This window comes from Lissotriton vulgaris, chromosome 3_1 (assembly GCF_964263255.1).
Source record: "Lissotriton vulgaris chromosome 3_1, aLisVul1.2, whole genome shotgun sequence".
In the NCBI taxonomy this organism is placed as follows: Eukaryota; Metazoa; Chordata; class Amphibia; order Caudata; family Salamandridae; genus Lissotriton; species Lissotriton vulgaris.
The window spans coordinates 892,502,869-892,525,444 of record NC_141689.1 but is presented as its reverse complement, the minus strand read 5'-3'; the positions used below and the strand labels follow the sequence as shown (position 1 = coordinate 892,525,444).

The 22,576-nt window shown below is 47.8% G+C and overlaps 1 protein-coding gene across 4 annotated transcripts in view; it reads left to right on the top strand.

Annotated features, from left to right (window-relative positions):
• The window catches only part of SMARCA2 (SWI/SNF related BAF chromatin remodeling complex subunit ATPase 2), a 1,892,118-nt gene that overhangs the window by 385,486 nt on the left and 1,484,056 nt on the right, over positions 1-22,576 (top strand). For all 4 annotated transcript variants that reach the window (XM_086961220.1, XM_086961218.1, XM_086961217.1 and 1 more), the window contains exon 11: positions 4,358-4,411. In XM_086961220.1, coding sequence (XP_086817346.1) covers positions 4,358-4,411 — 54 coding nt within the window. The remainder of the gene's footprint in view (positions 1-4,357; positions 4,412-22,576) is intronic.

Sequence of the window (22,576 nt, the reverse complement as noted above, 5' to 3'; positions counted from 1 at the left end):
CCCACCCCGCCCTGTTTGTTGCAGTACCACATGGCGGTGGTGTTGTCCGTGAACACCTGCACTACACTCCCCCATACAGAGGGGAGGAATGCCTTCAGTGCAAGCCGGATCGCCCACAGCTCCAAAAGGTTGATGTGGAGCCGGGACTCCGCCCAAGACCAGAGGCCTCTGATCTCCGCCTCTCCCATATGCCCCCCCCCCCCCCCACTCTCCCCCCCCCAGCCCTGGAGGGACGCATCCGTCACAGCTACGTGCTCCGGTTGAGGTTGGTGGGGGATCTGCCGCTGACCTAATCGCGGTCCGTGAGCCACCACTGCAACTGTCTTGCAGTGCCCTCCGAGATCAAGACATGGTCGGACAAGTTGCCCTGATGCTGGACCCACTGAAACTTCAGGTCCCACTGCAGAGCCCGCATCCGCTTCCTGGCGTGATGCACCAGAAGGATGCAAGAGGCCATCAGCCGCAGAAGCCGCAGCGTCAACCTGACCGAGATTCGGGATAACGGCTGAAAGATCGGAATCGGAGCCTGAATATCCCGAACCCGCTGTTCGGCAGGATAAACCCGAAACTGTGCTGAGTCTAGAGGAGCTTCTGATAGGGACACAGGTGTGACCCCCAGCAGGTGCAGGAGGTCGGCCGTAGTCTCAAGGTGGCTGACGACTGTCTGGGACGAGCCCGCCTTCATCTACCAGTCGTCGAGGTAGGGGAAGACTGAAACCCCTAACCTGCGCAGATGAGCTGCGACCACCGCTATCACTTTCGTGAACACCCGTGGGACGCTGGTAAGGCCGAAGGGGAGCACGGTAAACTGAAAATTTAAAAACCGTAGGTAGCGCTGGTGTGCCGGCAGGACGGGGATGTGAAAGTAAGCGTCCTGCAAGTCCAACGCTACCATCCAGTCTCCTGGGCCCAGGGCATCTAAGACCTGAGCCAGTGTCAGCATCTGGAACTTCTCCTTCCGGAGGAAGCCGTTGATGTCCCGCAGGTCCAAGATAGGGCTTAGGCACAGTTTGCCCTTCTTGGGAACCAGAAAGTAGTGGGAGTAGCAACCACACCCTACTTCTGGCCAGGGAACGCGCTCGATGGCCCCCTTGGCCAAGAGGGCCGTAACTTCCTCTCGCAGAAGATTCAAATGATCCCCCGACACGCAGTGGTACTGCGGTGGCATGGCTGGAGGTGTCGCCTCGAAGGGGAGGGAGTAGCCCCTTCGGACGATTTGCAGCATCCACCTGTCTGACGTGACAGTGCGCTAGTGGAAGAGGTGATGGCGAACCCTGCTCCCCACTGGTGTCACGTGGGCCTGAAAACTCGGACTAGGAGGGCTTTGAGGCAGATGCTGCGGTGGTGGATGTGGACTGGCCTTGCCGTTGTCCCCGGGCACCGCCATGGCGGTTACCACGTCTGCCACCGCGCTGGATGTTAGTCTGCGGCCCGTGGCTGCTAGGACGTGAGGGGCGCCCCTTCCTTGGCCTGGCGCGGAAAAAAGAACGGACGTCAGCGAGTGAGGGCTGCGTCTAAGTACTCCGGCGACGTCATCTCGGTGCCAACGACGGATGCGGAGCCGCAAACGACTCCTACCGATGCGCAAGGGTACTGCTACGCAAAAGTTTCCGGATCCTGTCTGACGCCTGGGGATATTCTAAGGTAAGGAATCTAATACTAACCTGTTTCTTTCAGATCTGTAATAATTATATATAAACTTGTATTATTTAGCATAATACATAGGTAACTAACGTTTTTTGTTCAGTGCTCGGAATAAGCAGGCACTATATCAAAAAAATATTATATATGCAGCTGAAATCAGCATTCATCTCAAGGCGATGGTAGGTGGAAATAGCGCAAATGGAACATGAGACAATGCTTTCTTGAAAGCAAGACAACCGTCTGAAGACTGTGTCAATTACAATTCAGAACGGCCACATAAAAACAGTGAAATCTAGAATCCCACAAGTCTTTCTAAGGCAGCACCAAGAACACTTCACAGCTTAGTACAGATTGAAAAGAAGCAAGATCAACTAAAATAAACACAGGTCGCACTCCCTCGCATTCAAAAGGAAACTAACGTTTAGATACTTTGTAATTGCAACACACACTATTAGCACCATTATGACAGCTCTTAAGTTATAGGTCTCAGAAAAATGATAAACAGCATTGGTCATATGGGTAACCTGCATATCTCATCAGAGATCCTTTAACTTTTGGAATGACTACCATCATGAAATCAAAACTAGGAAAGACACAATACCAAGCACATGTAATCTATACAGCCAAGACATTGGTATGTAAACCAGTGACTCGAGTTAACCGCTGCATATTTCATTAGCAAGCTCTTATTCATACTGTGGCTGCATGTGGTTTTGCATAATCCCACAAGATCTATTGACACAACAGTACTAGCACAATAGGATACATAAGCTGAATAGTTAAAAAGTTCAAGTCCAAAGGGCCGGAATTTCCTTGTTGGCAATAGGTGGAGCAAAACCTTTAACCATTCATAATAAAAATCACAGATAAGCAGGCTGGTTGATCAGTAGGTTCTAAATATATTTCCATACATTTTCTGTTGTAAAATTGCCGCAGATTACATTTCCTCGCAACTAGAAGTTATCAAATCATTGTTAAAGGCGAACATGCAAACTGCGGTCCTCTTCCACCCGAGCTACTACGTATGACCTATAGCAGTCCATGAAACAAAGTCAAGTAATGTAGTAGCAAACATTAATAAACATGGCACTGTAAAGGAAAAAAAAATGAAAAATTCACTGCACTTGGCTGCATAAACCTTAATGAATAATATGGCGTAACGGCCAGAGCAGCCAACTGTGGAACTGAAGAACCAGGTTCAAGTCTGGCATTGGCTCAACATCTTGTCATTCTGGGCAAATCTCTTAATCGCCAAGTGCCTAAAAACTGAAATTAATGTGTCCTTGTATAATGTAACTGGTGCTCATGAAAAGTGCTCCATTACTTTCAAATTGTGTTTATGCTACATAAAACCGCAAAAAAAAAATCGCCTACTGTAGTGCTGGGCGTTGATTTCATCCAGAATTATGCTGTCCACAAATGAATGTGAAAGATGAGACTGCCCTATGTAAATGTTATTGATGGGTTTGTTGAGCCGCATAAAAGCAATTTTAAATGATGGGCATTGCAAGGAGCGGGAATGAAACTCTTTATTCCGCCAACAACCATCAAAAAGTGGTAACAGTGGAATTCATATTGCATTTTCAACAGAGCAGAAAAAACATAGCTTCCTGCACTCCAGAGGATAGCAAGGTGGGGGCAGAAGGTAGTTGGTAAAAGGGACATGAAGGTTTAATAGCCTTCCTTGAATACACAGTGGAAAATATGCCCCTGTTAAGATGTTTGTTATTATAATGAATGTTGAAATATATGTCACAATGCGGAGAACTACTGAACAAATGTTTCTACTATACGCAGTGACCTAACTCGCAAATAAAGAAATTTTCAGAAAAAAAAGATGTTTGTTAAAAGCATAGCTTGCTGAGGAGATTGCTCACACTGAACACCCTCAAAGATATCTTGAGGCACTCCTGACTGATAAGATGACACTCACTAAAGAGGTAGCTGTATGGACCTGATGAAGCAGAAACTGCAAGCAGAAATATAAATGCAGCCAGCATGACATACATGAAAATTAAAGGACTACTTTTCCTCCACGCCATCACTTGTTTAAGTGGCAAGTTTCGAAAAAATAGGACACACACACAAACTCCCCCCTACACCCCAACACCCCTACACCCCTGTCGCGCCGTGCCAGGATACTAAATCTGACAGCCAACCCTGCAAACCAGCCGATGACACCTTTCTAAATATTTTATATTGTATTTAGTGTGTAATGGTGACGAGAACTTTTTGTAAACTAAAACAGTCTGTTGGTGAGACCGAAGATGAAGGAAAAAAAAATTAAATATTCCTCTCCTACACCGGATTGTAGCAACAGAACAATTATGTAACATTTTCTAACTTTATAAGTTAAAATTGAAGTTGCTTTAGCACTGTGACTGAAGGGATAGGTGATATGTTTTTTGCTCCTGCCATTTATTTGCCAGGTTGTTTGGATAATTTGTGGCAGGTTCAGGGTATAAAGAGGCCACTGACTGAGTAAAATGGTAAAGACGTGCAGTCACCAGGCTGCCTGCAAAAAGCCTGCACCAGGTTTACAATATAGATAAAAATCACCATTGATAACTGGTAAGGAGTTCGGGAACACATTAACACAACTTAACTGCTGTTCATTAGATGATGAATATGATTTCACTGCAGTATGTCGGTAAACTTTAGTACTTATTCAGCTAAAACTGGTTGTGACAAACATATCTGTCTTTTCTTGCAGAAGGTGGAGGAGACTGGTGAGAGAATGGGATCCGGATTAGGTCCAGATGGTGAGGTAGGAAAAAAATGCCCAAGAAAGTGTTTTTGTGTTACAGCTGTATGTTTTTCTTATTTATCTGATAGCATAACAACAGCATGTTACTTTATTACCTACCTAGCCAGTAGGCTTTTCACCAATAATGTAGACATTTGATTTCTTTAGATGTTATTCTTAACCAGTTCATACATATATCTCTTGAAAAAACAGATGATGGAGGCCGCACAGAGAGAATGTTTGACCATTTGAATGCACTGCATGAACAGTCCTGTCACATTTATAATGGTGTGCAATGAGGAGCTTCCCAAAGAGAATGACTTCAAATAGTCTTGGCGTTAGATTAGTGACTCCAAAATTCTCAGGTATTAATTTTCAGAAGATAACAGCCCAAATTTCAAAATCATTTTCTGTTCGTGACATTTGTGCAGTAGATACACATGCTTTGCATAAGTCCGCCATCTAGTGTTGGGCTCAGATGATTAAAAGTTGTTTTTGTTCCAAGACGTTTTCTTCGAGTCACGAGGCTGTGTGACTCCTCCTCTGAGGAATACTGTGCATGGTCCTCAATGCCATCATTTTTTTCCTGCCAACTGGTTTGGGTGTAGTAACTCGCGTTCTGGTTCGATACTCCTTCGGGACTCTTTGGATCATTTATTCCCATTCAACGGTGTTGTCTAGATTGGTCTACTTTGTGTCTCACACAACCTTTCCGAAATGTGTCTTCAGCTTGCGTACTCGGGCCGCACCCGGCTGTGCAAAAAGCTCTCCATTTCCACTCACACGGATAATGACTTGCTAATGGAACACACTCACTCCCGTTTCTGTCTGAAGTGCCATATAAATACCCTTACCTGTCTCGCAAGAAATCTAATGATTGATTTCAAGTACGATGGCTCGCGTCCATCTACTCTGCCTGCCACAATAGTCTAGTGCACAAGACTTTTGAAGTTTTGTCCTGGAATCTAGTTGTCCATATTCTAGTAAGATCCTTTTAAAGCTATATAGGGACTCCTATAATAGGGTGTCTTGGTTCTGGAAATCGATTAACCTATATTCTAAATTGTTAGTATCCCTAAAAATCCAGCCAATACCATTGAGCTGGGAAGCCCGGTAATGGAATCAGATGTCCTTTATGCCCAGCACACCATAGAATGGTGCTTGCGTAAATTTGTTAAGTGAATCCCGTGGCTGAGCACCCACCCAAAGAAATCTTCCCAAAAAATAATGAGTGCCTGTGAAATAGGAGTCGTATCTCGTCTCTGTGTTTCTGGTCCAGAGCATGTATGATCAGATTTTCTGCAGTCCGGTGGAACCTTTACAGTTCTTTGGGGCTTTTTTGCCATTTAGAACTAACCTGGCGTGTTGCGTGTGAGCATGCAATTGAGATGGCCTCAAAAGCTGTGGCCCTGTCGCTGTGAAAGATCGAGGGAATTATTCTAGATTCAAATTTGCAGGTCGCCAGCTAGTATAACAACTAACCGGCCTTGTGAGTCGTATCGTCTTGTGTGCTGAACAGCTGCTGCTCCAGGCCTGAGACAGAGGTCTCAAAAGTATTGAGATCAAAGTTGTTGTTCCTCTTACTCACAGTTATAAAGGATTTGACCCTCCATATATAACCCTCTTGAAAGTCTCCAGTAGTACCGCTGCTGGCTGCACAGAGCTGTTTAAGTGAAAGTAAGTTGTGTAGGAGAGTAGGGTCTGCAATCCTATGATCACCCAGATTTTTTGCTTTTGTTTCACTGGTTTACGACTTTCTCTGGCTGTGGGCCTGCCAATCAGACCCACAGCCTAGCTGTTCTCTCACTAAATTGACATGTGTACCTTAGGTGCATTCTCCAATTGGTACTGGGCCACCTTATCGGACTCTGTAACTCAGGGCATAGGTGTACCCAGGGCCTACCAGGGGCTGAAGCTTGTATTATGCCACCCCTGGATGGCCATCTAAATCTGACACAACTGGCTGCACGACAGCTGGGGCAAGGTGGTGTAATCACCCTTTGCTTTAGATATAGTATACCTATATCTAACCCTAAAAATGGACACACAGATTCCTATCAGTCACTCCTATGGCAGGCCGTGACAATCCTGATGGCAGAGTGCTTGGAATCGTGTGAAATGGTGCTCTGGCATGAGCTGAGCCCGTTTGCAGCTTGCGGAACCAAGTCCTAATAGCTGTTACATGATAACGCGTACCATATACTCTTAAGTGCATTATAATCCTCGCGGTTAAATGCTATCTCCTGTATCGCTTTATCAAAACATGTCGAGTAAGGTGTCATACGAATTGGAATACTAACCCCTCGCCAATTCTGGCGACAGGGTTAGCATTCCACCCTTCTAGAGGGACACGACATGCACGTAACTGTGAACCCCGGTTAAAGTTAACTGAAGCCTCAGCTCCACAAAATGGATGCTGCCACCACAGACACGAGTCTGACCTCCTGCTGCTGGGAGTCCTTCCAGCGAGGAGAGCTTGGACAAAGGGTTTCCTGTCAGGGGCGGTGCTAGCACCATCCCAGACAGGGTTTTGTGTATCCTGGGTAGGCAGGGCTTTACAGGAAGGTGACTGCAAGTGGCACCCCGGTGCTCACTACGCATCTGCCGGCTAGAACCAGTTCCAGGGGCACACCAGCCCCTGGCCTGGGGAAAGTCCGGCATGGGAGAGGGGTGTAACCACCCCCCTTCCTGGTCCCACCCCTAGGGCAGGACCTAGTCGCGTACCCACCCCTTTCTTTAGGATAAAGGCAGGAGCGGGGACCCTTCTAAATTAGATCATCTTTGAATCAAGAAACTACTTTCTACGAAAGGAACTCTCGACTTCTTCTCAAGATTTCTCCCTTGTGGCTAAGGAGTAGTCACCCTGCACCCGCAGGCACCATCTAAGAACTCTGCGGTTTGCTGCACGTCCTTCCTCAGGAATCCGACCGACCAGCACAATGAGACCCGGCTTCCCTGGCACCTCTGACCTCTACCTACCTCTACAGCTAAGCTGAGAACCGTAGGTGCGACGAGACCTCGAGGGACCGGCCATCATCAGAACTGCACGACTTCTATCCAGCACGACCGCCGAGGGATCCTCTGGTGAGTGCTTTGGGGTCCGAGAAGCCCCGACCCTGAGCAGCTCCAGCACCGAAGTCCAGCCCTCCAGCATCTCCATGATCTGCGTGGGGCCCTTCTGCTTTTTGGCTGCTCACCGCGTTGTCTGGCTACTAGCCCGCTGGCTTGTGGCCTTCTCGACGACAATCAACAACGACAACTCCGCTGGTCTGGTTGCTCCAGACTGGCCCTTGCTCCCTTCCAAAAGAGGAGCACCCCGGACCCTCCTGGTCCACTCCAGACACCATTTTAGGTCCACCGCGTGGGCTTGAATTTGCCAAGACTTGTTGCCCCAATCCTGGGTCCAGCGACGTCGACAGCATCAACCATCGTGGGACAGCTCGCACCTCCATCCTGGTCGCCGACAACGCCTCCTGGTCCGTGAGACTGCAGAGCCCAGCGTCGCCCACTCACCTAGTCGAGGTAACTACCATCCGGTGCCCTCCTGGTGCCATCTGATCACTGGCTAGTGGTCACGAACTTGGTCCCCTCTGCTTTCAGGTGTCATCCATCTTCGATCCAGGCTTGGATCACTCGAACTATCTTCACTGGTCGCCTGCCAGCAACTTTTTCTTCAGGCTCCTGGTTCGTCAACGAGGATTCCCGACGTCTTTTCAGACCTATGCAGCTGCAGCCCCTGGGCTAGGTAACTTCGGCATTTCGGTGCCCCAGCATAGCCTCACTATCCAAGGGTCCAGATCCACTTTCGTTTTCGATCTACCTTATCGGGTTCGCCCGAGAACACTAACTTTGCCTTTACTAGCCTCCATAGACTTTGTCCCGCATCCCGCGTGAGAGTGCACACTCTGCACCCGAGTCCCCTAGGCCTTGAAGGACTGGGTTATTCTAAGACCCAGCGGTGCCAGGGGACAACACCTGAAACCTTCGTGGGTAACCTGTTCCGGCGTACAAATGACAGAGACACGGGACACTTCCTTCGGCGTCAAAGATTCGAGGTTTGTTAATGTTAATGTTATTTGGTATTTGTTAAGCGCTCGTACGCCCGGAGGCTTCATGGCGCTGTAGTAAGGAACAGGCGTAGCCATCGGTGGGTGGAGATAAGGCAGCTTAGTGATGCGCCTGACATAAGAGCCAGGTCTTCAGAGAATGTCTGAAGCTGAGGATGTTATCACTAAGTTTCAGATGAAGAGGGAAAGAGTTCCAGAGGGCAGCGGCAAGATGGTCGAAGCAACTGCCTCCGAGACGCTTTTTCTTGTACGGAGGGATAGTCAGAAGGGCTTTATGAGCAGACCGGAGGTTACGGGGGGGGGCTGTATTTTTTAAATAGGTCTCTAATGAAAATGGGACCAATATCGTGTAAAGATTTGAAAAGGATACACCCAGCTTTGAAGGCCACGCGTTGCTCGACCGGGAGCCAATGCAGCTGTTTCAAGCCAGGTCTGACTGATTGCCTTCTAGGAATGTTCAAGAGGAGTCTGGCTGCCTGGTTTTGAACCAGCTGGAGGCGTTTAAGCTCTCCAGTTTGGAGCCCAAGGTATAGACTGTTGGAAAAGTCCAATCTGGACAAGACCAGGGAAATGACGATCTGAGTGAGGGCAGCTTGGGAGAAGAAGCGGGCGATTTTTTTTATTTTCTGTAGCTGAAAAAAACTGGAGGAAACAACAGCTCCAACTTGTTTTTTCAGAGAGAGGTCCTCACTAATGAAAATGCCGAGGCTCTTGACCGAGGATGATTTGGATGGGGGGGCACCCATGCATAAAGGCCAGAAACTGGGGTTCCAGCTGAGGGTGCTCTGTCCCGGCAAGACCAGTTCGGTCTTGCCTGGGTTAAGTTTCAGGTGATTGCAGCTCATCCAACTCAGAATGTGGGACATGGTGTTTTGGAATTCTACCACAGAGTCCTTGGTGTTCAAAGGAAAGATGAGCTGCAAATCATCGGCATAATTGAAAATGGTGACCTTAGCGTGCCTGAGGGAATACAAAAGTGGGCGCAGATACAAATTAAAAAGCAGGGGAGACAACGAAGAGCCTTGGGGTACTCCACAGATGGTAGATATGGTGGGGGCCGTGAAGGGGCCTAATCTGACCGATGGAGTTCGGTCAGTGATAAATGAACGGATCCAGCTCAGTGCAGGGCCCCTAAGACCTGCCTGTTCGACACGGTCGACCAAGATGGTATAGTCGACCGTGTCGAAGGCAGCAGAGAGGTCTAAAAGCACCAGAGCCTGATGGATCCCTTCATCCGCATTCCGCCTCAGGGTGTTCTGCACCGAGAGGATGACCGCCTCCGTAGAATGGCAAGGGCGGAAACCGGCCTGATTAGGTGCAAGATATTCCGATTTTTCAAGGAATGTGGAGATGCTGTCGCATACATGAGACTCCAGAAGTTTGGCGCAGTATGGCAGCAGAGATATGGGCCTGTAATTGAGTGGGTCTAGTGGATTGGCTCCTGCCTTTTTTATGAGGGGAATAAGGAGGGCTTTTTTAAAGTTGTTTGGAACTTTACCCTGAGCAAGTGAGCCATTCAGCATGGGAAGTAGACCCCCAGGGATGCTGGTACCTACTTCTTTCAGGATGTAAGGGGGGCAGATGTCATCAGGGGAGCCGGATTTGATCTTAGAGAGAAGTTTAGATAAGTTAGTGTTTTCAATGGGGGGGTAGGAGTCCAGGGTAACAGGGTTATAAAAGGTGTCTGCAAATAAAAGGGGAGGCTGAGTGGTGGGAATGTTTTGTTTAATGGTACAGATTTTGTCAAAGAAAAAAGAGTTTAAAGAATTACAAAGTTCCTGAGTGGGAACTGTCGGGAGGGAGGTTCTGTCACTGGTACTAAGATCTTCCACAATGTTGAACAGTTCTTTAGATTGATTCTGAGCTTTAAGAATTTTTTCCGAGAAATAGTCGGTTTTGTGTTTTAAAATAAGCTTTTGATAGCTTTTGCGAGCCTTGCGGTAGTTGGCCCTGTCTTGTTCTGAATAGGCTGTGCGCCATTGTCGCTCCAGTTGACGGACTTCAAGTTTGTGAGTTTTCAGAAGAGGTGTAAACCACCTGTGGGCGTCATTGGGGCGGGAGCGAGGAAAGCAGGTACAGGGGGCGTGAGCGTCCGCAGCCTGGAGTAGCCACCCTGAGAAAGCCTCTTCCATCTTTTCGATGTCCTGATCAAACGGGGGAAGGGAGGAAGTAAGTGAGCCAATAAAAGCGGGGACATCAACGTTCTTCCACCTTCTGGTTTTTCCTCCTGGCATGGGCAGGGGATTTTTATTTCTCCCGGTGGTCATAGTAAAGTTGATCAGATAATGATCCAACCAAACACAGGGCATGGGAATGTTTTGGGACCAGATTTGGTCTAGGCTATGCCCTTTTTCGTGAGTAGGAAGGTGAATATGTTGGGAAAGATTCATATCGAGGAGGGTTTCTTTCAGCGTAGCAGCCTGAGAGTCAGAGTCGGCAGAGTCCAGCCACAGATTGAAATCTCCTAGCAACACAATTTTGTTATGGGCAATTATCAGAGGAGCAATTTGTTCTGCTAGGGATGCCGAAAAAGAGGGCATTTTTTGAGGGGGGCGATATATAAGGATGAGAAGTAATGATCCAGTATTAGTGTCCTTTTTGAAGATCAGGTTGTCTGTTCCTGATAAGTCGAGGGATGGTAAAGAGGAGACTTTGTGGTTGCTGCGAATGATCGCAGCAACCCCACCACCTCTTTTGCCGGCTGGTCTGTCGACATGTAGAATGTAGTAGTTTAAGGGTACTGCCGCTAGAATATCGGGTAGGGAGTCCTCAGTAAGCCAAGTCTCAGAGAGAAACAAAAAATCTGGTTGTTCGGCCTGGAGCAAGAGAAAAATATCCAAATGGTGTTTAACCATGGATCTAGTGTTAAGATATAGGCATTTGAGAATGGCCTCAGAGTCATCGGGAGTAGAATGAGGTGCATAGGACCTAGGCTTAGGTGCCTTGCCGAGAGAGAATTCGGGTTTCAGAATGCCGTGAGTAGCGGCACGCTTTAGAACAAAAGCGGGTGGGGCGGGTCCGGCGCTGTCAGTGGGCCTGAGTGACAACAGTGAGGAAATGGAATATGTGTGAAAATGACCAGGGGTTGTGGCCCCAGGCCCCGGTCTGCCGCGGACGGGCGCAGACGGGCTTGCCCCAGGCGCGCCTTCGGCGCGCAAACGGCGCTCCCGCTGCGCTCGTCCGCTGCGCTGGGGAGGTCGACACATTTGTAATGGATGTTATGGGCGTGGCCTCGCAGTGGGTGTGGCTACGCCTTTGGCGCGCTGGCGGTGATGGCGTTTCCCTGAATGTGGGGGGTCTGACTTAGCGCGTAGCAGCAGCGCTTTCAGACAGGTGAGCAAGAGCGTTTTGTTTTTTAAAATACAGCAGAGAAGTGACAATTTTAAAAACAGATTAGTTAACAAAACCTCCGGCTTTCCGCCTCAGAGGGGTTCCAAAGAATGAAGATCGTTGCGCTTTCGAGCGTTTAAGTAGAGGGTCGGTGGGCGTGGGCGGTTTATTACTGCAGGGAACACAGAAGTCACGAGAAGTACATCACATGTAGGTTCACGGAGCCTGATTCGAATTGCTACTGTAGGTCGCTCCTTTTATACAAGTTTCTCTCATAAGTTAACATGATACACAAAGGTTTACAACTTGGTTCCCATCGTAAAGACCAAAAGGGGTTGCTTTCATGTATTCAGGGCCCGGAACATAAGTACGGAAACATTCGGTGGTTCCCAACTGTAAAAACCCATCTTCCCACCATTAGTACATTCCAATCGGCAGTAAACAGATCGAAGAAGGAACAGAAACAGAAACAGGTGCAGAGGAAGGCAGAAACAGTGGGGAGATCGGAAAGGGTGTAAAAGGGGTGGTATCGGGAAACACGAGCTGCAGGCATCAAAGGGACGTGCCTAATGAGATGCACGACTAAGACAATAGACCGGCACGGCAAGATGAGCCTCGAGCGGGGCCATCTGCCTTACAGTGTCATCTCCCTCATCATAAAGACACTTTCAAAGGAAACGTGTCTTCCATAAAAGTCTTGGGAATCCCAGGGTCGCGAAGCGGACAGCGTCCGTTCGCTGGCTACTTGAGGGCAAGAAACAAAATGGATGCCGGATCTAAGATGGAACCCGTGGGTACAGATAGAGAAACCCACGAAACAGACGAACGGTTTAGGCTAGCACAGCGAAAACGCGTACACCTACTAAACTCGTCATTTGCGGTTCGTAGATACCAGACTCGACCATATTCGTGCGAGTCGAAAACACCACTTACGATCGTCACGGAACCTCAGACGCTCCTTTTGCCCTCATGTAGGCAAGCACTAGTCGAAATCATATTCGATATTCATCAGACCATCTAGATGTTGTTGCAACATAATTCTATCCATCAGAGCTCCTTTGGTAACAGGCGGCTGTCTCATACACGTTGTAGCACAGAGGCCACATAAGGCAGGACCACACTGCACACAAAGGCAACACGTGAACAGGAATGCTACAACAACTCCGATGATCATCAGAATTTTCCAACCCCAAGTCGACATCAGGCCCCAAAACCACCCAAGTAGCGTCCAATCCCCTACGTTCACGTGTATGGACTCAGAGATCTTATGCAACTTTGAGATGGCTTGATAGACAGTCGGAGCGTTATCTGGAATGAAAATACAGCAGCTCGAATGGATCACTTTACATACTCCACCTCGATCTGCTAAAACAAACCATACGGTTTTGTAGCGTCATAAGCCTGTCCGCCTGAAGCTCTGCCGTAATATTACCAAGGGCACTGGCAGTGATATTAGCTGTCGATTCCACTACTCGGGTCAACTGTCTCAGGTTCCTACTATTAACCATAGGCCCCCAAAACGGAAAGAAACCCTTGAAAAAGTCTCCTGCCTCTTGACCGGCAGTGTCCTCTTCGCTAATCACGCCCCTCACAACTCTAGTCTTGTGGTACTCTGCATCAACGGTAAACGTCGGAGGCAACAAATTTGCGATATAACATGTGCCCGCAAAGTCAGAGGGCAACCACGTATACGCACGGTCATGACAGACGAAGTACGTACCCTTGGCAGTCAGAAACACAGGGGAAGAGAGCATCGGCAAGACATACGTCTCGGAGCAAGCACTCTCTCCAAGATGAGCTCTCGGGCTTCAGCCACGACCTTTTAGACAGAAATTACCAAGGTGGGGTACGATCCATATTGGAGACGAGCTTTTAAGCGGTCTTTCACCCACGAGCGCACTATACTCAACCTCACTCAGATCCCTATAAGCTCGCACCTCTTCCTCTGGGATGAGCGACGGCTCATAGATATCCCTATCTAAATCAGCGATCGCTATAGCCAAAGGCTTGTGGTACGGACCGGGACCAAAGTGCGGAGGACGTGGCTCTCGATTGGGGTAGGAATCTAGTGCACTTCGAAACATTGTTTGCAATGCTGGAGCTGAACCCTGGGAACTATAAGGAAGGACCAGATATGGAATTCCTTTATCCGTGGTATGTGGCATTAACCCACACACCCAACAATTAGTAGTGTTAACCACTAACTGATGCTGATGAAGGAGCTGAATGAAGGAATTATTCCTGAATTCTGCACGTCTAACCTCTTCGTGTTGGGGTAGGATGTGAAAGGAATGAGGGGACACAGTGGAGGTAAGTTTAGGTTCAGAAGTAGGGGTAGGTATGGCAGAAGGTAGGAAGTACTGTATCATATAATACACCCCACCCGCCAATAACGAGGAAACAGTTAAAAACAGAAGGAACACCTGAAACATGAAGCATTTTGTACGAGTAATTTGTTGCAGTTTGAATCTTTGCGCCTGAGCTTTTTCCAAGTCCATCAGCTTTGAAAACGCCATCCTCTAAAACCGTCCGCAACGTTTCTTGACGCACTTCGTTCTGTGTAGCAGTAGTCAATCCCCAGGAGTTCCCAGGAACCGACGGTCTCCGACCTAGTGTCAAGACCCAGAAGGAAGTACACGCGCGGCCCTACGGCTCACCTGGATGCAAGGTATCCTAATTCACAAGTATTTACAAAGTCTCTTAGCTGTGGAAGCAAAAACACATATATGGAAAAAACTCAATATTTACAAAATCACAGTTGGACGAGTGTTTAGACTGATCGTGGCAATGAGGTAACGTAGATGTCGAGGGACAAAAGCAACATTTTTATTTGTCCTTGGTATTAGATCGCAAAAAGTATCGGCTTCTCCCAGGACGTGTCTGTTCGTCAAACAATGGATCCGATGAGTCAACAGAGTTCTGTTGATCAGTCAATTGTTCAGATCTTGAGTCTTGTGGTGACAAATGTTCAACAATATCTTTCTGCTGCACTGAGGATTCTCCTACAGGCTGAGCGTCGCTAAAAGGTACAAAGCTCTGCAATGTTTCAGTTTCAGACGAAGCAATGCCCTTCCTCACCCACGAGTCCGCTGATAAAGGTATAGGTACCTTCTTGGTATGGGTGGCATGCACCCAGTGTTTTCGGCCTTCCAAACGGACAGCAGTTCTCGTGGCAAGGAGGACTTGGTAGGGTCCAGTAAAGCGAGGTTCGAGATTGCGTTTTCTAACAAAAATTCCTCGTCACCACCCAGTCTCCGGGCTGGAGCTGGTGGCCTGGACCCTCCGTCTGCGTCGGCAGTGCTTCAAAGACCTGTTGGTGAATTAACCTCAGTTTAGCAGTCAGATCATGAAGATAATCAATCAACATTGGGTACTCAAGATCAGAGAACACACTCGGTCTAGGGACCCCCCAAACATTCGCAGGACAGCCGAACACTATTTCATAGGGACTGAGCCCTACTCGGGAGTGTACAGTCGCCCTTGTTGACAACAGAGCTAGAGGCAAAGCGTCAGGCCACGAAAGACCAGTCGTAGCCTGAATCTTCGCTAATTTTAATTTAAGGGTGCCATTATACCCTTCAACTAAACCTGCTGACTGGGGATGATTGGCGCTATGGAATTTTTGAGTAATTCCAAGGCCCTTACACACACACTTCATCACACTCCCCACAAACTCACTTCCGTTATCAGACCATACAATCCGCGGCATTCCATACCGAGGAAAGTATTCCTTCAGTAGGATTTTCGCAGTGGACAGAGCCGTATTGTCCTTGAGTGGGTAGGCTTCAATCCATCGGGAGAATGCGCAAACCACAACTAAAACGTATTTAAGGTTATTGCATCGCTCCATATGGATGAAGTCTAGTTGAATCACCTCAAAGGGACATGAAGGGGGAGCAAAATGGCCAGGAGGTGTTGGGGTTCCCTTACCAGGATTGTACATCATACATATCATGCAATTCTTAACCAATCTCTCAGCACATTTAGTGATACCATCATTCTTCCACACAGGGGACAACAACTTGCAGATACCTTTCGCACTAATATGTGCTAACCCGTGTGCCATCGTCACAACAGCTAGCACATACGCATCTGGCAACATCCATCTCTTATGCTCCGACAAATCAATCCAACAACCATTCGCATCCAACTTTCCCGTACTCTCTTTCCACTTCGTCTTTTCAGTCTCAGTGGCCTCATTCTGTATCGCTTTCACACTCTCGATAGTATCCTCACACATACCAGTCTCTGTAGGCCACCTAACCGAACTCGTCACATACATTCTAGTGCTAAGGTTCCGGGCAGTCTCCTTAGCAGTCTCATCCGCAAACGCATTACCACGACCAACATCATCCGTCACCTTACGATGCGCACTACATTTGACAATCGCTACCTGCTTAGGCAATGTAAGTGCATCCAAAAGATCATTCACAAGCTGTCCATGCTGAATCTTAGTACCATGCGACGTCATAAAACCTCTCTCTCTCCACAATCGTCCAAAACTATGCGCGACGCCAAAAGCGTATTGGCTGTCTGTAAACACATTCACCCGTTTCCCTTTCGACAACACACACGCTCTAGTCAAAGCAATCAGCTCTGCAGCCTGGGCAGAATTCTGATTCAATCTCGCAGTTTCCACAACAGTATTCAAAGTTACCACAGCATACGCAGTCGTTACATCACCATTCGGCAATTTAAAACATGAACCATCCACATACAAAGTCCCATCGGGATCTTCCAAAGGAGTGTTTTTAAGGTCCACACGACCTTTTGTTTCCTCCTCAGTCCGTAAATAGCAGTCATGAGGTGCTACTTCATCTGATTCCATACTAATTGGCAACAAAGTCGCTTAATTCAGGACATTACAACGTTTTATCTGAATATGACTTGCCAACAGCGTCAACTCGTACCCAGACAACCTCGCACTCGTCAAGTGTTGGGTTTTCGTACGATTCAAAAGAGTGTCAACTGCGTGCGGAACCATCACCGTAAGCATATTATCCATGACCAATCCTGCGGATTGTCGGATGGACACCGCAGCTGCCGCCGTTGCTCTCAAACAACTCGGCAGTGCTCTAGCTACTGGGTCCAAGGTCGAGGAAAAATATGCACATGGACGCTGCTTACCGCCAAAAGGTTGCGTCAAAACACTCAACGCACAACCTTCCCTCCCGTGAACGTATAATGTAAACGGCTTACTGTAGTCAGGGGTACCTAACACAGGAGCCGAACACAACGCGTCACGCAATTCAGAAAAACTTTTCTGACATTCTTCCGTCCATGGTAAAGGAGTTGGAACATCCTTGCACGTAAGAGCCACCAATGGTTTCGCTAGCCATGAAAAATTTGGAATCCATTGCCTGCAGTATGACGTGATACCTAAAAAGGCACGCACATCTCTCTGAGTCGTTGGCACAGTCATTCGCGCAATCGCTGCAATTCTCTCTGGGGTCAACCTTCTTCCCTCCTTTGACAATAAGTGACCTAGATAGGTTACTTCTTGACAACAATACTGTAATTTAGAAGGTGACACCTTGTGATGTAAGTCACAGAGATGTTGCAACAACGATACTGTAGCAGTTTTGCAAATGTCCTGAGTGTCTGCAGCCACCAATAGGTCGTCGACGTATTGGATTAAGGCTGCACCAGCCGGCAACGCAAATGCATCGAGTTGGCCCTTCAAGGCTTGACTGTATATCGATGGACTCTCACAGTAGCCCTGAGGAGCACGCTTAAACCTAAAGCTGCGGCCACCAAGAGAGAAACCGAAAAGGTCTCTACTCTCTTCAGCAATCGGAATGCTGAAGAACGCATTCTTCAGGTCGATCACTGAGAACCAAGATGCAGAAGCCGGAATCAGAGTCAGTAGAGCCGTAATGTCAGGCACCACAGGGAACTGAGGAATCACAATTTTATTTACCTCCCGTAAATCGATAACAAAACGATAAACAGGTGGTTTTGATGGATCAGTACGTTTCAGAATGGGCAGTACAGGACTGTTGCACACGTTTCCTCGTGTCTCCTCAATGACATCTTTCTCGATCAGGTCATAGATGATCGCTAACAATGCTCCTTCACCGTCAAGGGAGATACGATACTGGGGAATACGTGGCAATCGCACATTAGATTTCAAGTGAACAACATAAGGGGAGATATCAAGCAGGCCCACGTCATTGGGACCTGTTGCCCACAAAGATGCAGGAAGAGAACTCTATTCCGGTGGAAGCTTATCGAGAGACAAGTACATTGGAAGGATAACTCTCTCACCCAAAGTAAGCTTTACTCCTGCAGGAGAACAGTACAAAGTCGCATACAGACGTTTTAGCAAGTCCAGGCCCAAGAGATTTTCACCACAACCAGTGGTCAAAATCAACGGAGCTTTCAGCTCACGAGGCCCAATTGTAAGAGGCAAAGGGCGCGAAACTGGATTGCTAACAGGGGCGCCAGAGAATCCAACTGAAACATTTGTTAAGCCAGACAAAGGTGCGCCAGGGAGTTTCGAATGCATGATGGAACTTTTCGCTGCACCAGTGTCCAACAGAAAAGGCTCAACGACGCCCGAGGTGGCAACTGCGACGTAAGGCCCTCTCTGATCAACCGGAACTGATACTACTCCCTCTCCTTGTCTATGGCTGTCCTAGTAATTACCGTCGTCAGTTCCCTGATCGACGTAATAATCATCTACATTGTACTGCGCAGATCTTCCTTGCGATGATCCACGTTGATCGAAACAATTATTTGAGTCTGACGAATTGTCTGAACGATCGTTTTGAACACCACGACCCCTACCACGTGATGCCTGTTGCGGACCACTACGACCTCCTCTAGATGAGCTACCACTATTTCGATCACGTAAAACTGGACAATCGAATTTCAAATGACCCTCACCTCTACAATAGGCACACTGATTGTACCCCAACGAAGATCTCTGTGAATAGGAGTCATTTCGTGATTGCGTCCTATTAGACTGAGACTGTGATCGATTACGCTGTTGCGAATCATTCTGATTCGAACGCGGAGGATACGCCTGCTGCAACAACACTTTAGTTTTGAGTTCTTTCGTCTTTTTATCGGCACGATCATTCTCTTCTTTCTCCCTATTCTCATAATACTGTGCCGTAGCCAATATCTGAGCAGAAGTAGAGACAGCCCACGCACTCTCAGAATTTCTCAATTTGTTGCTCAAGTCAGGCAACCCTCGGTACCCATATCCTGACCACTATGATCGATGAATGCCTCCTCAAATCTCGTAAAGAAATCAGAGACACTCTCGTCCTTCTTCTGTTTGCAAGCGGACAACTTGTCCCAATTCACCTTCATAGCTGGCATAAGCGTTTTCATGAGGGTAATAATTCTCTGGGGCAGAGCTGTAATTAACTGTTCAGGCTTGGCCCCTCCGACTTGCAAAGCGTCAGCAGCCCGCAATGCATTCCAATCACCGCCTAGTTCCCCCGCATGATCTTCCTGACGAATCTTTGCCCATACCGGTTGCGGTACGACATTGCCAAACAGCATATCGATATTGGCAAGATTCATTATCGTAGCATCCACTAACTGAGATAATTCCTTATAATACCCTGCAGGATTTTTGCGAGGGTCAGGCAAAGATTGCTTCACCTGCAAAACTTCTGATCTCTTCCATGGAAGATGTATCCACACTCTCTGAAAATGTGGCGGAATAATAGGAACAGCCTGTGCATCACCAGGCATCCACACCGGTGGAACTTCACGCATGGGATACTGACCAGGCGCTTCTTGCGGTCCCTCAATATCTTCCACGAACAATGCTCGAGGCATTATAGAGGGACGGAAAGATAACAACTGCTCAACAGCGCGTCGAACATTAGAATCTACTATCATTCCGCTCGAAAACTGGAGCTGCAGATTAGTCAAAGCAGTCAATACATCGTCAGATGCATCAGCCGATATTTGGTCACGTAGAACCTTACACATTTCTTCAAAAACGTATCTTTGCGTCGGTATATTGAATTGACAAAACGTATTCAGCACTGAACGTGGAGGATTCCTAATGGGGTATTTCATCCAAGCCATCGCCATATTATACAGTGCGGCACGTTCCCTATTACCGGGAGGCTGACTTCGTCTTTGAGGACCGTCCGAACCAGCGGACTCAAGAATAGGTCCAAGAGAATTGAAAAAGTTAGCAGCAACTAAAGGAGTACGACGTCGAACAGACGGAGAAGAATAACATAAGGGATTAACAAGAGAAGTGTCGGAAACAGAAGGAACAGCAGGAGTAAGTAGAACAGGAGCAGCAGCAGGAGCAGGAGTATGAGGAAGTACAAGCGGAGGAGCAGTAGGGACAGAAGTAGGCAAGGGAGCAGGAACATTCGGAAGAACGGGTACAGGTTGAGGAATAGGTTGGGGAACAGGTACAGGGGGAACCACAGGAGCTGCGGTACCCTGTGCGTACGGAGGTGGTGACTTCAAAAGATAGGACAGTAAAGGATCCTCAACTGATTCCTCTTTCTTATCCGACTCCGTTGGTAAAGCGGGGTAACATTTATCTACAGACATACGCTGAAGTCTATCGAAAACTTCCTTTTCCTTTTCCTCCTTATCTCGCTGAAACTGTTCTGCTTTTCTTACCGTGGTAGAAACTCCATCTCTCTGATTACGTTTAATCTGTCTGATTTATTTCTGTTTGGCTTCTTTATGCCACAACCTAAAGGAATCAAACATGGCCGGCCTTGTTTTTCTCTTAAACAATTTAGCTTCAAGATTGTCTAGAATCGGAGTCTCAAAACTACCATGAGGTGGCCAACTAAGGACACCATCCTTTTTAGTATAGCGAATCCAACACTCGTTGAATATGATTGGACCGAACCCATGCTTGCTATATAACTCGTAAGTTGGAGTTCCAACCGGAGGTATCGGACACGAGTCCTCTAGTCGGGAATCCGCACCACATTTTCTAAAACAACTGAACAAAGTACTACGACCAGGCATCTTGCACACCAGCCGAGTTTCACAAACTTCAAGGGTTATGGGATTTACAAAGTCCCTGCAAAGAGCAAAAACCCTCGGTTTTTGGCGACTGCAGACGTCAAATATCACAACAAAGAACCAAGTACTAAGAACCACAAATGCAATGGAACCATGCAACAACTAAGCACCCACAACTAAGGACTATGGGAGCGACCCACAAATACTTAACTCAAAGATCGATGGCGTCACCAGGAAGGCCCGTCAATCGTCTCGCTGTACCAAGGTCTACGCCAGGCGCCAAAACAGGTCTACAGTCAGGGCAGCAGTCCGTCGCAGCCGTCAGGAGGCGGGAATCTTCGCGGGAAAAGTCGTCGGGCCACTTGTTTCGACAACAGGATCGATGAAGCGGGGTGCACCTTCCCTCGGAGATTTCACACGAAGTTCCTCACGATCGTCGGGCTTGGACCGGTACCACTGATGCAGCCCCACGTTGGGCACCAACTGAAGGACTGGGTTATTCTAAGACCCAGAGGTGCCAGGGGACAACACCTGAAACCTTCGTGGGTAACCTGTTCCGGCGTACAAATGACAGAGACACGGGACACTTCCTTCGGCGTCAAAGATTCGAGGTTTATTACTGCAGGGAACACAGAAGTAACGAGAAGTACATCACATGTAGGTTCACGGAGCCTGATTCGAATTGCTACTTTAGGTCGCTCCATTTATACAAGTTTCTCTCATAAGTTAACATGATACACAAAGGTTTACAACTTGGTTCCCATCGTAAAGACCAAAAGGGGTTGCTTTCATGTATTCAGGGCCCGGAACATAAGTACGGAAACATTCGGTGGTTCCCAACTGTAAAAACCCATCTTCCCTCCATTAGTACATTCCAATCGGCAGTAAACAGATCGAAGAAGGAACAGAAACAGGTGCAGAGGAAGGCAGAAACAGTGGGGAGATCGGAAAGGGTGTAAAAGGGGTGGTATCGGGAAACACGAGCTGCAGGCATCAAAGGGACGTGCCTAATGAGATGCACGACTAAGACAATAGACCGGCACGGCAAGATGAGCCTCGAGCGGGGCCATCTGCCTTACAGTGTCATCTCCCTCATCATAAAGACACTTTCAAAGGAAACGTGTCTTCCGCAAAAGTCTTGGGAATCCCAGGGTCGCGAAGCGGACAGCGTCCGTTCGCTGGCTACTTGAGGGCAAGTAACAAAATGGATGCCGGATCTAAGATGGAACCCGTGGGTACAGATAGAGAAACCCACGAAACAGACGAACGGTTTAGGCTAGCACAGCGAAAACGCGTACACCCACTAAACTCGTCATTTGCGGTTCGTAGATACCAGACTCGACCATATTCGTGCGAGTCGAAAACACCACTTACGATCGTCACGGAACCTCAGCCTCCTACTAGTAAACTGAAGGTTCAGTAACGTAGTCCTAGCGATTCCAAAGCCTATTGGTACAGTACTTACCTGCTAGTAATTTCGCATTCCACTTTCATAGTATATGGTTTTTCGTGCCCCTTGGGCATTTGTGTAAATTGTGCAACTTAAAGTATTTTCGTAAGAGTTTTGTTGTGTGCTTAGTACCCTGTCCCCATAAAGAGTACAGGGCTGTTGTGATCTAAACAAATACATTGTTTTTTTTCATAACACTTGTGTGGTGTCCTTTCACTTGGTGTTCAAGGGGTATATGTGATGGTATAACAGCTGGCTTAACACGCCCCCTAGAGTTTAGCCCGAAGACTGCTCGTATCCATGCTACTAGGATAGCTGGTCTATAAGGTTGACTTACAACCAATCACCATAAGGGTTGTTTGGACTGCTACA